The sequence below is a fragment of the Mastigoproctus giganteus genome, chromosome 8 (assembly GCF_048544385.1).
Source record: "Mastigoproctus giganteus isolate SK-2022 chromosome 8, ASM4854438v1, whole genome shotgun sequence".
Taxonomy (NCBI): Eukaryota; Metazoa; Arthropoda; class Arachnida; order Uropygi; family Thelyphonidae; genus Mastigoproctus; species Mastigoproctus giganteus.
In genome coordinates this window covers 2,574,034-2,592,199 of record NC_143582.1, presented here as the reverse complement: position 1 = coordinate 2,592,199, position 18,166 = coordinate 2,574,034, and the positions used below count along the sequence as shown (strand labels likewise).

The following is an 18,166-nucleotide window of genomic DNA, read 5'->3' as shown; positions in this document are numbered from 1 at the left end:
CAATTTTTTCAAGGATTTTTCTGAGGCAGCTTGAGAGAGATATTGCTCTATAGCTATGGGGGTTGGTTGGATCTTTTCCAGGCTTCAGGAATGTCAAAACTGTAGAGTGATGCCAAGAAGCTGGAAAAACATTTTCTAAATATATACAATAGTATAAAACCAAGAGCAGGCACAAAACTTTGTCATCAAGGTGTAGTAGTATTACATAATAAATCCCATCAGCCCACAATGCATACTAATGTCATGCACTGTGGGATGTTCTAATGGCATGCAGAAGTTCAGAATATTGCAGAGGTTTGTTATATGTAAGAAGGCGGGCAGTTTGAAAGTTAATAGCATGCTTTTCTGTAGTGTTTTTAATTTGTTGGAATGATGCTGTATAGGGATGCTGCTGAGATTTCAGCAAAGTATTGCTCAAAGTATTAGTAATATCTGAGGGACTGGATAGATCTTGCCCATTCCAGGAAAGGATTGGGGAAGGTATGGTAGGAAACTTACCAGAAAGCTTTCTAATTTTTTTTTTTTTTTTTTTTTCATATTATTTTGATGTCAGTAATTTTTGTTAATGCTCGATGCAAAATGTATCCAGGATTCTTCTTGGCTTGCCTTTGTATGAAATGTGCTTTTGCCCTTAACTTCTTATAATTAATAAGATTGGCTGCGGTTGGACATTGTAGAAATAAATTCCAGGCTTTATTTTTTGCTTTCTTTGCTTTTGTGCATTCCACGAGTAATTATAATGCTTTTTTTCCGGAGGATTTGATGATGGTATTGTGTCTTTGGCCACTTTTAAGAGATGTGATCTGCAGGGATAAAAGTTGATGACATTGTAGAGCAGTATCTTTTAAGAGCACAAAAGGTGATATTGTTGTACATGTTGCAACTAATGACATTAAGAGTAAGAGATCGCCAGATTTACTCAACAAGTACAGGTCAAGGTTGAAAAAAAGTTGCAAGTTAGGGTTGAATGTGAAAGTGTCTGCAATTCTGCCCAGACATGATAGGAGGGAGTATATGATGAGAGCCTTGTCGATCGATTCATCCCTAGAGAGATTGTGCAAGGCTCAAGGGGTAAAATTTTTTTTTCAGCCTGGTCTGTGTTTGTTGACAGGAGAGACTGCTTCTACAGGGATAGGGTAGATTTAAATAGAAAGGGTGCAAAAATATTTGCTGATGCTATCGGGGCAGTGTTAGGTGGGTTGGAAAACTGCTAGCTTGGGGGATACACAGACTAAAAGTGTAACAGTGGCCACAGGTAGAGGCAAAAGTGATTCTTGCACTGCTTCTATTAGGATGAGCAGCAGCAGCAGCAGCAGCATGGAAAGCAAGGCAATGGAGATTTCCAGGACTGTTGGAAGTCATAGTGGAACAAATAAATACATGCACTGTTAGAGTAACTAAGAGTAGAAGCAGCTGCAGGTATACTTGCATGTACACCAATGCTAGGAGTATAGTTGATGAGTTTGAAGTGCTAGTCAAGACATCGAAGGCAGATACTGTTGGGATATCAGAGACGTGGTGTCAGATAGTTATAAGCAGTGCAGAATTGGAATTTGGGGAGTACAATGTGTACAGAAAGGATAGACAGGACAGGACAGGAAGTGAGGAGGGGTTATGCTGTTAGTTAAGAAATAAAATCTAAGGAAATGCATCCAATTGACATTGGAGGACAATACAATGTTGAGTATGTTTGGTTTGACATAAGCATTGGGAAAGGAAAAATGAGAGTAGGTGTGTGTTATAGGCCTAATGAATCTGATGAGTATAATGAACAATTGAGCAGAGAAATAGAGTAGGCCAGTAAATCAGAATGTCTAATAATGGGGGATTTTAACTTTCCAGATACTGACTGGAACTTGTGAATTGGTCACTTGCACACTAGCCAGATTTTTTGGATTTATTGGATGACTATTTTCTACAGCAGCATGTTCAAGAGGCAACCAGGGGGAGTGATACTCTTGATCTGATTATCAGGCGATTATTCATGCATTAAGAATTTGCAGATAGACGAACCACTGGGTGACAGTGATCACAATGTACTCATATGGAAATTACTTAAAGATAACTACCATCAAGGCTAAAAGGATGGGCTTTTGCTTTCGTAAAGGTGATGACAGGGGTCTCAGATAGTTTTTAAATTCTGTACAGTGGGATCAACTTATGTTGTTACCAACGTTGAATTCTAAATGGGAAGCCTTCAAGGATTTAATCTTGGAGGCTACGAGGCTTTTCATTCCAACTAAGGAATACTGTTCAAGGTTCAGGCCTAAATAGATGTTTGTTTGGGTTTTAATGGCACATCAACAACTAGGGCTATAATGTGCCAAGCCTAAATGGATATAATACATTTGATGAATGCTGATAGGATTCTTCCTCTTGCTCAGATTAAGAACCCAAGGGAGACAGATTCAAATTGAGGAAAGACAGTTGTAGAATAGATGTGCGAAAATTTGCCTTGAGCCAGCGGTTGGTTGATTGGTGGAACAGACTTCCATCTTTTGTTGTGGAAGTTAATAGCCTAAATAAATTTAAGGATGAGCTGGACAGGCATTTAGAAAGAATGGAGGGGCGAAATGCAAGGGTGTTTTTTTTTTTTTTTTTTTTTTTTTTTTGGCTGATGCTGCATAAGATTACTTTCTTGCATCATATTCTACTAATGCAAGCTGTCACATTATCAATATGCTGGAGGTAGATTTTTTGCTCATCAAGGGAGATTGAGGACTGAAATTTTGTCTAGTTAGCTCGGAAAAATTTCAATTTCCTGCAGGATTTAGTTGAAGGCATCTGTGCTAATAGAAGGTTGCTGTTGTTGTGGTGTTTTTTTGGTGCAAGGGCAACTTAGGCCATATTGCACCTCCCAAATAAATTTATTTTACATACGGGAACTGCTTGTACAGCAGTTAAAAACGATCATACACTTTAATTTGTTTTAAATAGAGAAATAATTCAGAGAGATTTGCTTCTTTGCCTATGATGTTATTGAGAGACAAAGGTTGTTGCTGATCTGAGATGGAACTAAAAGCCATTAGTCGGGCATTGTTAAACAAGCTACATTCGACAAGTATATGTTTTACTGTAAGTGGCTGTGAGCAGTTTGCACATTGAGGAGGATCATTCCCTGTAAGCAAATAGAGATGTGTGAGGTGAGTGTGACCTATTCGGATTCTGGCTAAGATTACTTCTTCTTTTCTATTTTTACGAAGGCTAGAAGTCCATAATTGTGGTTCAGATTTTATTTGAAATAGCTTGTTATTTGTTTGCATTTTCCACAGAAGTGTCCATTGTTCCATGCATGTTTTCTGAATTTTGTGTCTGTAATCAAGATATGGGACTAGATCATTTGTTGAGGCTATATTAGAAGGATGCTTTGCAGCATCATCTGCACATTCATTTCCTGGGATACCACTGTGGCCTGGGACCCAAGAAAAGATAACAGTTTGTTTATGCTCATGAAGCTGCATCAGCTTATGTTTTATGAGTTTTAATAAAGGATTGGTAGGTAAGGAAATACCTTTCAAAGCTGTAATAGCACTTTGTGAATCGGTATATATTATACTTTTATTTATTGACAGCAGTGAGATGTTTTCAAGAGCAAGCTTGATGGCATGAAGCTCTGCGGTATAACTGCTACATTCGACTGGAAGTGAAAATGAGATAGTTGAATTAGGGAAGACAGCAGCTGCACCCACTTGATTGTCAGACTTTGAACCATCAGTATAGATCTTGGTGAATTCAGGGTACTTTTGTGTACGAGCATCATGTAGTTGTTGGATGTTAATATTTGCTATGGAACTTTTACCCCATTGCTCAAGGTATTCATGAGAAGAAAATGTGAGAGTAGACCATGGGGGATCTGGATCGTTTGATTCTCTGAGGATATTATCGAATTGGATGTTCCAGCTTTCTGCTAGAATCTGCAGTCTGATACCAGCAGGCTGAATTGTTCTGGGTTTATTTCTATAGTGAGTTTTCCACAGAGGATCATGCAGGAGTGGCCAAACAGGATGAGAAGGCAGGCTTTTAATTTTAGCTGAGTAATTCATCAGTAACATTTTTCTTCTGATGCTAAGTGGAGGTTCGTGAGCTTCAACGTAAAGACTTTGAACCGGTGATGTTCTGTATGCACCTAGGGCTAACCTAAGAGACGAATGTTGGATGGGCGCAAGACGCGCTAAGGTGCTTTCCCTAGCTGAGTCATAAACAGGTGCTCCGTAGTCTAACCGAGATCTAATTAGTGACTTATACAAGTGGAGCAGGGTACAGCGATCTGCACCCCAAGATGTACTGGAGATTACCCGGAGTATATTCATTTTCCTTGCGCATGAGGTTCTTAGATATTTTATGTGCTCCTGGAAATTTAATTTCTTATCAAAAATTAGCCCTAGGAGCCGAATACTGTTCACGATTGGTATAGGGTGATTGGCCAAGTGCAACTCGGGTTCAGGATGCATTCTGTGCTTTGTGCAGAAATGTATGGCTGTTGATTTGTGGCGTGACAGTCTGTATCCATTTTGTGCCATCCATAATTCAATGTTGTTTATGGATATTTGTAGATGCCTCTCGATATAGTTCATATTCTGGGAATGGCAGGATATGGTAAGGTCATCCGCATAGAGATATGAGTCAACTGTGTTTGGAATGCAGTTTGTAATATTGTTTATTCGTAGTGAGAACAGAGTGGCACTAAGAACAGAGCCCTGTGGAACTCCTTCTTCTTGTATATATGTTTGAGATAAAACCTGCCGGTACTTAACTTGGAAAGACCTATGTCGAAGAAAGCTTTGAATAAAATATGGTAAGTGCCCTCTCATATGAATAGAATGGAGATCTCTTAGGATGCCGTATCGCCATGTGGTATCGAAAGCCTTCTCTATGTCAAGGCATATCATGACGAGATGTTGATTTCTGATGAATGCATTTCTTATGTTGGATTCGGCTTTGGTCATGAGGTCTAGGGATGATCTGTTCTTTCGAAAACCAAACTGATTATTACTGATTATGTTTCGGGATTCAAGATACCATGTGAGACGATGGTGAACCATTTTTTCCAAAGCCTTACTCAAGCAGCTGGTAAGAGAAATTGGTCTATAATTGTGCGGAATCGAGTGATCTTTTCCAGGTTTCGGTATAGCTATTATATAAGAATGTTGCCAGGAGGTCGGGAATATATGTTCTGAGAATATCCAATTGTAAAGTTTAAGCAATAAAGATAGTGATTTCTGATTGAGATGTTGAAGCATTATATAGTAAATTCCGTCAGGGCCAGGAGCACTGTTTCTTGAGGTATACAAAACTTCTTTCAGTTCAGAAATTGTTAGTGGCTGGTTATAGGGTAAATGGCAGTTAGCTTTGAAGTTCAGTTTCCTTTTCTCTATTCCGGCTTTAATTTTTTGGAAAGACTGTTGATATGCACTTGAGGCAGATAATTCACAGAACACAGTTCCTAAGGCATTGGCAATCTCTCCAGGAGAGGAGATCTCCTTCCCATTCCAGTTAATAATAGGAGAAGGTGGTACATGATATTTTCCACTTAGCTTCTTTATTTTTTCCCAGATTATTCGGGTATCAGTATCTTTGTTGATTGAGGAGGCGAATTTTATCCATGAATCTTTTTTGGCCTTTCGGCGGATGAAACGAGCTTTGGCTCTCAGTTTCTTGTAGTTAATAAGGTTGGCAGTGGTGGGATATTTGCGGAAGGTATTCCATGCTGCATTTTTTTCCTTTTTCGCTTTATTGCAATCACCATTCCACCAGTGATTGGTATGCCGATGCTTTCTTATTTGAGACTTTGGGATGGCTGTTGTTGCAGCTGTTAGTATCTGCTTTGTAATATATTCGGTGGCAGCGTCAATAGGAAAAGACGTAATAATATCCTCATCAAAAGATACATGATTGGTAAATTTTGTCCAGTTTGCTTTGGAAAATTTCCATTGAGTTTTTGTTTGCGTTTGTTTGAAATGGGTGGATTGAATGCTACAAATCAGCGGAAAGTGATCGCTGTTTAGAGGATTGTCGTGTACTGTCCATTCTATGGTTGGGAACAGGATCGGAGAGCAGATTGAGAGATCGATAGCAGTGCTTGACCCAGTAGGAAAATGGATGTAGGTGGGTAAGCCAGTGTTCAACAGTGTCAGATTCTCTCTATCAAGTAGCATTTCAATAAGTTCGCCACGTCCATCTGAGACCAGTGAACCCCACGATGGATGATGTCCATTAAAATCGCCTAATAGACAGATTGGAGATGGTAATTGAGAAATAAGGTTTTCCAGATCCTGAAATGTGCATGGATGGTTTGGCGGAAGATATATCGAGACCACTGTCAATGTAATACCGATAACTATACGGGTTGCAACAGCTTCTAATGGTGTTTTCAAAGGAATCTGCCTGGAAGGGACTCTTGATTCCACAAGAACAGCTACTCCTCCATGAGGACTGTTAGTTTCAGATCGATCTTTTCTGAAGATGGTATAATTTTTGACTGAAACGGAGACTTGTGGTGTTAAATTGGTTTCTTGTAAGCACATAGCAGCGGGTTTGAAATGGTGAATTAATTCATAAATATCGTCAATACTGCTGCGAAAACCTCTGCAATTCCACTGTATGATCTGTTCCATTATTTAGTTCTGTGGGTGGAAGTTGAGTCTGTCTGTTTTTTGTGGGTGGCTTGTTTACCTCTTTCGAGTTTTAATTTTTCTTTTCTTAAAAAAGTAGGGCGTTCTGAGTCATTAATTTCTTCCATATCTCCATTTGTATGTATTTCCAGCAGATCCTGATTAGTTATGTCATCAGTGTCCATGCTTGATATATGAGATTGCTTTGCCTCAACAGGATCTGGTTTCTGTAAATTATCTACTGTTTGAGAACGGGGAGGTGTCTGGGATGGAACTGTTAGTGGTGTATTACTGCATTGGTCTACTACGTTTGGTGGAGATGGGTGTTCATTGGATAGGACTAACCGAGCCCAGTTGGAGATCGATGTGTCTGGAGGAATGGTCACTTCAGTCTGACATGCTACTGATTGGTGACTGTGTGTAGCAGTAGCATAGGTGTGTTTCGGCATACTTAATTTTACTTGTTTTCTTGCCTCTTGATAGGAAACCTTATTTTCAATTTTATATTTTTGTATTTTTTTCCCCAACTTCCAGAGGTCGCAGTCTTTGGAATAAGCGGGATGGTTGCCTTTGCAATTCGGACACTGTGGAGTTGGTGCCTTACATTCTGTTTGTGTATGAGTTTTACACCCACAGTTTGCACAAGTTGCATCTCCACGGCATGCTATCTGGGAATGGCCAAATTTCTGGCATTTGAAACATCTTAGAGGGTTCGGGATATAGGGCCGAACGCGACAGTTTAAACATCCTGCCTTGACTGAAGATGGTAGATTTGGAGAACTGAATGTTAAAATTATACTCCGGGTAGGGACTAAATTGCCATCTTTTCGGATCATGATCCTTTTTGCTTGAGTGACGTTTTGTTCTTTAAGTTCTTGAACTATTTCATCTTCGGGGACGTTCAATAAATCCCATTCAGTGATCACTCCCTTTGAAGAATTGAGGGTGGTGTGTGGTGTGATTTGAACTGGGATTCCACTCAAGGTTGTCAGACGTAGTAGTAGCTCAGAATGTCTAGAATTGGTGGTCTCTATTAACAAATCTCCAGATTGAAGACGTTTCACCATTTTTGGTGAACCTGCAGCATGTTCTAGGCATCTCTGAATGGTGAAGGGGGAGAGCTTGCCGACAGGTTGCGTTGACAGAGAATGTATAATCAGGAAGGCTGGTAATTCCTGTCTACCAGTGTCTTTCTTCATTCTCTTTGAGATAGAGGAGTCATGGTCAGTGTCATGTGTCTCATTTAATTGAGAGCTCTTCGGCTCTAAGCGTGGAAAATCACTTGTTTCCATCTCTGCTCCTTTTAGCCCCGGGGGTTGTCTTATCCCCCAGGTTACCGGCCCCGCCACGTGGAGGCAGGAGCGGTGCCACCAGTGACCAAGCGGTTGTAGAAGTTAGTTGTTTGTTATTAGTAAAATATATATACTAAATAAAGAAAGGTTGTTTTCCTTTCTGTGTTCTTACTTAATACTTTAAGCACAGAACAACTGGAAGTAAATTAAATAGAAAAAGACACTAGAAATCAAATAAAACTTTTTCTTTAATAAGAGCACTCTATAGATCACTGAGAAAATCGCTTGTCACTATCGCTTGGCACTCGGGGCCAATAGAAGGTTGCATACAATTGAAAAATGGTCACTGCCCATGGGATCATTTATAACGTATCACTATGGTTGGGACCAGCACTGGAGAATAAATTGAGAGATCTATTGCTGAGGTGTGTCCACATAAAAGCTGTATGTGTGTGTGTGTGTGTGTGTGTGTGTGTGTGTGTGTGTGTGTGTGCGCGCGCACCAGTATGCCTCTAGAAAGCGTTCAATGAGTCGACCACTTCTATCTAGTTTAGGATTGTCCCATAAGGGGTGGTGTCCATTAAAATCTCCTAGCATACAGATCTTGGAGGTATCTGCATGAAGAGATCTTCAAGATCTTTTAAAGAATAATTATGGTTTGGCAGTAAGTAGAGTGACAGAAGTGTTATTGACATATGAAGTGTTATCCATACAGCAACAGCTTCTAATTCAGTCTGAAACTAGATATATTTAGTTGGGATCTTTGAATTTATCAGGATTGTTACACCACCATGGGCAGCATCTGCTGTATTATGATCTCTTCGATAAAGGTAATAGTTCTTTAATGAAGGAGACATTTGCAAGGTTAGATAAGTTTCATGAAGACAAATGGTGTATATTGGTTAATTAGGTCTTTGATATCATATGTATTGCAACAAAAGCCTCTGCAGTTCCATTGTAAAATGTTGTGCATAATTTTGGTTTAGCTGAGGATGATTCATCTACTGTTTTTTATTCGAGGAACACTTTTTTGGGAAGGTAGGGCATCCAATATCCACGGTGTCATTAGCATGAAGTTCTAGTACAAGTTCTTCATAATCTGCACATACATTTTTTTTTTCTATACTATCGGTGGATGATTCAGTTTTCTTGCTATCTTCAGTTTCAGTTTTTCTTTGTCACGTGGGACCATCGAAATGTCAGTTGAGATGCTGATTGGAGTGTTGGTTGTTTTGCTGGTTTTAGTTTGAGGAATGTTTTTGAGAGCTTCGAGTGCGAGATGCATACGAATGACTGGGCATGGTTGACATAACTTGCCTACGTGCCTCATCGTAAGTGACTTTGTGTTCTATTTTATATTTCTGTATTTTCTTCTGTGTGTTCCACATTTCACGATTTAGAGAAGGCTGGAAGACTTTCTTTACAATTAGGGCAAACGGGAGTGGAGGCTGAACAATCTGCTTATGTATGCTCCTCTACATGCCTACTGGGAGTGTCCGTATTTCTTGCATTTAAAACAATGACTGGGATTAGGAATATGAGGCCTGCAGTTTAAATAGCCAGCTTTTACTGAGGATTCTGGGGTGCTGAAAGTTAAGATTATAGATCATGACCGAACAAGATTTCCATCTTTTTTAGTCATTATACATTTGGCGCCGATTACTTTTTGATTGCTCAGTTCATGAAGTAATTCCTCTTCAGACACTGTAATTAGATCCCACTCTGTGATAATACCTTTGGATGAATTCAACGTATTGTGGGGAGCGACAGATACTGACAGCCCACCAAAATTTGTTTTCATTAGCCGCTCGATGTTTTGAGATGGTTGTTTCAATCAGGTCTCCAGATTGTAGCCATTTAACCATTTTTGGTGTTCCAGCAATGGATTCAAAATACAAATTTGTATCTTTGGATAACAAATGTACTAATATGTCTACAGGTTAAGTAGAGAGAGTATATCACCAGAAAGTTAGGCATCTCATTGCAGTGCACTTCTCTTTGAAGTATTTTGGGTTGATTAGTGTCATTGACATCAGACATTTCCGATCTTGAAGGCTCTAATGGTGGAAAATTATTCAAATCCATGCTTGCTCCTTTTAGCCCTGGGAGGGGAGGATTCTTCTCCCAGAGGTACCTCCGTAGCCAGGTGGGCAGGGGCAGCAGTGCGTAGCACACGCTTCTTGATTAGACCGGGGTTCGAGCCCGTGACCACCAAATACGGAGGATGTGGAAAGGTTAGGGAATGACCAACGCATATCCCCAGAGCAATATGGCCTTAGTTGCTAATGCTCCTAAAAACCAAACAAACTACAAACTATTCTCCCAGGTTACCAGCCCTGCCACGTGGAGGCAGGAGCGGTGCCAACCAGTGACCAAGCGATCAGAAGAATAGGAGAGCAGTACACTGCTAGTGAGCAGTCAGCAGTAACAAAGTGAGCGGTGGAGGTTTATGAAATCACTAGTACTCGCCCTAGGAAAAACATGTAAAAGTTGTCATTTACTTCAAGATACTCTGCTTACACAAATGAAATCCTGTTAGATAAAAGCAGAAAGGCCAATGTCACAGTCAATAACCATTATGGCTCTTACAAAAAAAAAAAAAGGAACGTGATCTTTCAGTAAAACTTTTCTACAAGAATAATAGTAACGCTAATGCAGCACAACATAAATATCAGAAACTTAAAGGTTTGTATAAAGGACCCTGGACATCAGTGGGTCTTCAAAAACTAATAAAGAAATTTGAAGCAACCAACCGGGGAATTAGGTGTAATTCCAGGCAGGGGACGACCACGTATCAGAATGGAGGTAGTGGATGAGGTGGCGGTTGCAAGGGCCAGAATGTGAAACACTACCAGTCAGTAGTGCCTGCCAGAGGTGTGTCAAGAGACTTGAACCTTCCCTGGTCTACTGTACATAAAGTACTTCGAATAACTTTACACTGGTTCCTGTACAAGATTCGTGTAGTGCAAGAACTAAAGTCTTGTGATCAGCAACAACGAATAGACTTTGCTTTACGATTTCTGTCTCATATGGAACTTGACGATACATGGGCTCGAATTATCTTATGGTCTGATGAGGCATATTTCACTCTTCATGTGGCTGTAAATGCACAAAACTGCCGAATATGGGGAACTTCTTGTCCATCTGCTGTGCATGAAAGACCACTACAAAGTCCATATTATGGTGTGGATTCACAGAAGAGTTTATAATCAGACCATTTTTCTTTGAAGAGTCTACACCTCACAGCCACGTAAGGTGTACAGTAACTAATGCACAGTACTGTGCTCTTTTAAGAGATCACATTATTTCCGCTTTGCAAGAAAGGCAATGCTTGGAGACCATAGTATTCGTGCAAGATGGTGCCCCTCCTCACGTTGGTTGACAAGTGAAGGAACTGCTCCGTTCAACATTCGGAAATGATTGCATCATGTCTAGAGACTTTCCACAGTTCTGGCCAGCCTAATCACCAGATTTCAATCTCTGTGATTCCTGGCTATGGGGATACCTGAAAGACAGAGTTTACCGTGGTGGCATACAGACACGTCTCGATTTGAAAGCAAGCATTAAACAGCATGTAGCCAACATTCCCAATGAGATGCTATGCGAAACTGTGTCGCACGGTCTTCCGTTTTCAGAATGTCATCTCAAGTGAAAGAAACCACACAGAACAATATCTGCAGATTTCTAAGTTCTGATATTAAAATCTCATACTAAGTTAAGTATTTCATCTCATGTTTACAGTGCCAATTTCTCCCCTGGTGGCAGAAATTAACTAATTTTTTTTCTTCTACAAATCACTTCCCCATACCCTAAATGACATACCCACCGATATTCACAGTGCTATCTCTAAATGTTTTGACACTAGAGTCTCCTGAATAGGAAAACTTATTTTATAACTACCCGTACTTTGACATATTTTTGGCAGTAATTAATGCCATAGAAAATCGATAGGAAAAGTGTATTAGTGTTACAAGACAACTATATTGAAAAATACCTTTGTCATAAAAATACTTATCATCCTATTATTTCTACCCTGAAAAGAAGAGTAACTTTATCACCCCTAGTAACGTTGTATGTGCCAGTATATACATATGAAATTTTGCCTGCTTAATGGCTTTTTTTTTTTTTTTAAGTGAGACTATTAGAAGAGGCTAATAGTATCATGTTTATATTTTGTATCTATAATTTTAAATTTTCTGCATAATTAATTAATAAGTTTGTTTTTTTTAAATAATAGCTGTAAAAAACAGCATTTTTTAAATACAGTGGATTCCAGTTATTTGGGTCACCGGTTAATCGGACAGCTGTTTATTTGGGGCAAATCTTAAAATACAGAAACCAATCGAGAAAATAGCCAGGGTTTACTTTTCTTAATTGGGACAGCATGCCATTTAATCAGGGCAGGAGACTGCAGCACTGGAGATTACCCCATGATTGTCTCTGACGGTACCACATGGTTTGGTCGAAATTCTGGAAGTCACAACGATAAAACAATAAAAACAATTAGCAGTCACCTGTTTATTGGGCTTTTCTGTTAGTGAAATCTATCATAAACGGACAGTAAACTCGATCTTACTGAATTTGCGATAACACCGACAGCTGGAATTCTGTGGGTTATTATGGTGAAATGTGTTTACACTTCCAAGAAATCTTCAATCATATAAAAAAATCAATTTTCAGAATCTTCTCTTCATTCCTATTTTTAAAGCTTTGTAACTCGTTACTGCGTTCTCACTTGCGCGTATTGTGTTACTTGCAATTTGTGTGTTTCGTGTTCTTTGTTATTGATTGCTTATCTTTTTACTGTTTTAAATTTTAACCCCCACCCACAAATGTCAGTGAACAGAAATCAACTAGTTCGTATATACATATTACAGTATGCATTAATTATTCCAATTATCACGTAAAGGTGGTAGATGACTTTCATCAACCGGTGAAATACCATCACTTTGCTTATTGGAGGCTTGAAGTGGTGAAACCCATGTTTAGTCTCTAGAGCAAAGTTTCCGGCATTCCCCTCCCCCATACTTCTCCTTCAACCCATGCACGGTACTAAGTACATTTGTACTATAGGTTTTGATACCTTTCGTGTTTGGGGTTTTCATAAAAAAAAAAAAAACCTTCCGATTTTCACGTATCATTTAATTTTTTAATTGGTAAGGTAATAAATGGTAAATCTGTTCTTAATATATCTATGCTTTTATAGCCTGTGGATAATATTCCTCCTATTTTCACTAATTAGAATTGCTGTTTAATAGAATTAAAATTCAATTCACAAACGTGATCACAATGACCGGCGCTTACTGCACATCGTATAGTGAATGGTACTTTACTATGTTGAGTTCATCGTATGAACTCAACATAGTAAATGTTGAGTTCATACGATTTGATTGTACAGTGAACCAATTGTAAAGGGACGGGGGGGGGGGGTTACATTGTATTTTTAACTATTTACGTGAAACTTCGGATAATTGGGGCAGACGCTTAATCGGGCATTAGTCCCGATGTTTCCCAAATAACTAGAATAGACTGTATTTAATTTTTTTATACAGAGACAATAACAAGCAATACCCATAAGTACTGAAAACTGTTAACCTGGTGCTTCTCCCACTGCATCTAACACATCTCTAGAAAATACTGTTTGTTAATAATTAAAATTTGAAATTTTTTCTACCTTCTTAAATATAGTTAAACTTTTATTTTCAGATGTTTTAAAAGTGAAATATTTTGTGCATTTTGAATTATGCAAGCAAAGCACCTGCCAAGTGCAGCAAGAATATTTGCTTTTTTTGTCTTCGCTTTCACATGATAGTTTTGTTTTCAGCATCTGATAAACAACATGCCGCTCACGCATGTTGTCTGATATGACAGAGAGGTGTTTGCTAGAAAATACAATTCGTGTTTGTCTTAATTATTATTTCTATTTGACAAAAAACCTTAAATATGCATACACTTCAGTTTTAAATTTTGCCCCTTAATGAGTCTCTAAAGTGGAAAATGGAAGTGACTGGTAATTTCATGTTTATATTTTATGACTAAATTAATAAATTTAATTTTCAACTGAATAAATATATTTTTTAAATAATGCATAAAAAACTGAATTTTTTTTAAATGCTTAAATTTATTAAAAACAAAAAATTACACACAATAATACTGCAATCCATTAAGAAAAGGAGAAAAATTGGTGTTAAAAAAAAAAAAAAAAAGTTGAGCACCTCTCAGGTGCAGAATGACTTGTTTAGTACAAATCAAGGTGCAACTACTGCTGGGTTAAGAAAATATGAAATACTGGAATATTCTAAACAGAATTAAGAAGAAAAAAAACACTTTAATTTCTGGAGGAGAAAAAAAAAAAAACTTTTTTCCAGAAATTAAAAAGAAAGTTGGCACCTGCCAGGTACAGTACATCTGCAGGATTGATGAAACTTCAAAAATAAAACAAAAATTAATGAAATAAAATAGGAGTTCGATATTAATCCCAACTTTGTTTTCATCACAGGCAGCAGCAAATATTGCTGTCAATTGTAATTTTGTTCTCACCACAATCAAGCAGAAGCTAAAAATATACAAAACCATGTTGGATATAGTAAGGAATAGCTCCGTTATCAAATTTCCGGTTAAAGAGAAAAAGAAACTTACTGAAATTCTATGTAGATCACCATCGCAATATAGTGAAGCACAAACACTATTACATACGACAGATCACCCATAGTCATGAACATTGCCATCTGATATACAGAAGGAATACATATTGATTTTTTTTTATCAAGCTTTGACAATTAATCGTAGTATTATAATAACCTACTATGCTGTGATGTGCAACCATGCAGTTTGCAAGAAATGACTAAGTCACTTCTTGATAACTAAGAATCTGTCAACATAGATCATCTTTAGATTGCATCTGACTAGCACACAATCAGACACAATCCAGTGAATTCTAATTGGATTGTATGAAATGGCACATACACTGGGCAGTGAACACTATTTCATTCAATAACTTGGCCATGCAATAAATATTTATTACACTCAGAGGTTTGGGGTGGGGCAAAAAATGTAGAAATATTAGTTTTACAAAATATAATATTATAGTCACCTTCTACATTATTTTGCATGTGGAGAAGGAAACTTGTTCAAAGGGGCAGAAGGGAAAAAAAAATGTTAGTTCAGTCAGTATGAAAACTTAAAATTAAGCTGCAATAGTCATTTTAACAATAATATATAGTTGGTTGTCAGTACTTTATAATAAATACACAATAAAAATTCAATAAAATAAAGTTCATATTTCAAAGGTTAAAAGAATATTAAGATATATCAAGAGGGAAAAAAAATAATAAACCACCTTAATAGGGTGATGGTCGTAGCCTTGATTGTTGACCACCTGTGAGAAGAACCAACACCAATGAGAAGCAGTAAGTTAAACAGCATAGCAATAGTATGAAACCAAAGACACCAACAAACAAAAAAAAAAAAAAAAAAAAGAAAGATATACTTAACAGTCAATTCAGTATATATAATTAAAGGCAAAGAATTATATTCTGGTTAAGTACGTAAATGTTACAGGTTAAATTTCTCATTCACAATGAATATTAAAGTTGCTTAATGCTTCTTATTTTCAAGATCATGTTTAGTATTAATATATTTTACAAAACAGGCACAATGTCAAAACTGATCCTTAATTTTAAACAATAAGATAAAAACTAACATCAGCAAAATGCATAATAATATTTAATTATAATAAAACTTCAAAAAATTATTAATTAATCAGATAATATGTATGACTCTTCTCTAAGACCAAAAAACCCAAATTCAAATTTTAACCAGCTGCAGGAAAGCAAGAGTGAGTTAATGAAATAAAATAGGAGTTGAAGGTTATATGGAAATTTCTAAAAGGGTATTTTAGACACACACACACACACACACACTAATTTTGTGCATATATGCTAATATAACAATGAGTGTGTACTTTCCAGGTGTCATAAGGTCAATAGATATTCATATTATTCTCATTCCCACATAGTAATCATCCCATTCTGCTTTAAACATACCTATTTGACATATAAGGCAGTTTTGAAATGGTATAAACAGTCCTGTGCATTAATTCAATTCTTCCTCAAATTCTAATATAACAATAGTACATAACTCAAAATTCTACTTTTCTCACTGGGGAGAACTTTCTTTCTCCTCCAGTGACACAGCTTGGGCTTGTATTCATTTTTAGCAAAAACATTGTCCAAGAGTTAACCTAAAGTTATTGATTTCATTTTTAATTTGAATAGCATCACTAAAAAGGCTGAACCTGCTATACAATTATAAATTATGATATACTGCCATGAAAGACATTTCACAACTGACTGGTCTCTCATCTGGTTGCAGGATTACCAACTTTGCAGAGAATGAAAAATAATGTACTGAGTCTAAACAAACAACCAAACAGCATATGGAAGAAAAATTTCCAATTAAACAAATAATGAAAAGTATACAGCCACTCCCTGATTTACATAAGGGTTGCATTCCACAGAACTCTAGGTAAGTCGGAATTTCCCTAAATGCTTATGCAGCACTTGCACCCATGTGAGCTGAATTTTACTGAAGCAAAAAATGAATGTTTGACGAACGTGTAAATAGAATTATTTATTCAATTTTTTTTTTATCTCATGCGCAGAAAAATTACAAATGTGTACAAAATTAGAAAAATTTAAAAATTATAAAATTACAAAAAGAGAGAGGAGACAGGCATAACGTCAGCAAGTTTTACCATTCGAGCATTGTTGCAGAATTAACTCTCCAGCTGATAAGCACGCTGCTGCAGAAGTTGAAGGCTGTGGAGATTTAGAATGGGTTTTTTCCAACACATCACAATTTGTCTGCAGCTGCAGAATCAACACTGGCAACTTCACCGTATACTTTAATGTTTTGGAAACCAGCGTAATGCTTGAACCTATTAAACCACCTGTTGCTTGCCACGAACTTGGCTCGGGGTTCACCATACTTATCCTTAACATCTTCATAACTACTTCTTGCTTTTGCTTGAATGGCCACTGGACTCAGGGGCACTTGCTTCTGAATCTGATTTTCCATCCATATTATTAATAGCTTTTCCGTCTTGGATACAGCACCTGAAGGCTGTTTTGTGATCACTGTTGATCTTACTTACGTTGTCCTTTAACATCTTCTTTTATCCGTGAACTGTCCCTTAAAATAGTATTTGCTGTTGAAGCAGCGAGACCTAATTCTGTGCAATAGATGACAAACTTTGTCCTGCTTCGCACTTCTTAATTAATCATCTTCATTTCTAAATCAATTTTGTTTCATTTCCTTTCCTAGCACTGCCAGCACTTGCACTTTCCGTTGGTCCCTTTCCCTTCACCATTGTAATAAGTAAATAGGAATGAAGAGAAGATTCTGAAAAAGTATTTATGTTTTTTATATGACTGAAGATTTCAGTGAAGGGGAACTCATTTCACCATAATACCGTAACATAAACACCCACAGAATTCCAGTTAGCGGTATTATCGCAAATGCAATAAGATCAAGTTTAATATCCGTTTATAATAGATTGCATTAACAGAAAAGCCCAATAAACCGGAAAGTGCAAATTGTTTTATGGTAGTGACCTCCAGAAACACGTTTTAGAAAAATAACACAAAGGCATTCAAAATTGATTCTTATAATGGAACATATGGTAACAATGAAAGTGTAGTGAAATTTCCATTATAAAATAAAAATATAACCTTTTAGAGAGATAAATAGCATAGTTATATAGTGAAAATTTCAACTTCCAAGGTCTTGGAATGAATTACCAAAAAACAAAAAAAAAAAACCAATGTGTTATTGGGTTCACATTGCGATATTTTCACGATACCTCCATTTATTCCTATGGGAGGCAAAATATGTTTCCACAATTTAAGTTTTCACCGACCGGAAAAAACATGTAAAGTCGAATTTCTGTAAGTCAAGTATTATGTAAGAGTCAGGGAGTGGCTGTATTAAAATATATTTTGTTAAGAATGGCAAATAATGTATTGAGCCTAAATGAACAACCAAAAAACACATGGAAGAAAAATTTCAATTAAATAAATAATGAAAAGAGTATATTTTAACCCCTAGTACTGGGATGTAACAAAAATGGAATTTTGTATCAAGGTAAGCACTGAAATACTGTAATAGTACTTGCTGCAGTGGAGAGGGCAACTGTGATATGATGCTGTTTAGGTTGTTGCTAAACTCAATATACTTATGGCATTTACAAAAAACAACAGACTG

The 18,166-nt window shown here is 37.2% G+C and overlaps 1 protein-coding gene across 1 annotated transcript in view; it reads right to left on the bottom strand.

The window, feature by feature from the left end:
• LOC150081198 (trithorax group protein osa-like) overlaps positions 1–18,166 on the bottom strand; it is a 199,878-nt gene that overhangs the window by 146,463 nt on the left and 35,249 nt on the right. Inside the window, exon 3 of the mRNA XM_090379370.1 lies at positions 15,243–15,281. Coding sequence (XP_090235496.1) covers positions 15,243–15,281 — 39 coding nt within the window. The remainder of the gene's footprint in view (positions 1–15,242; positions 15,282–18,166) is intronic.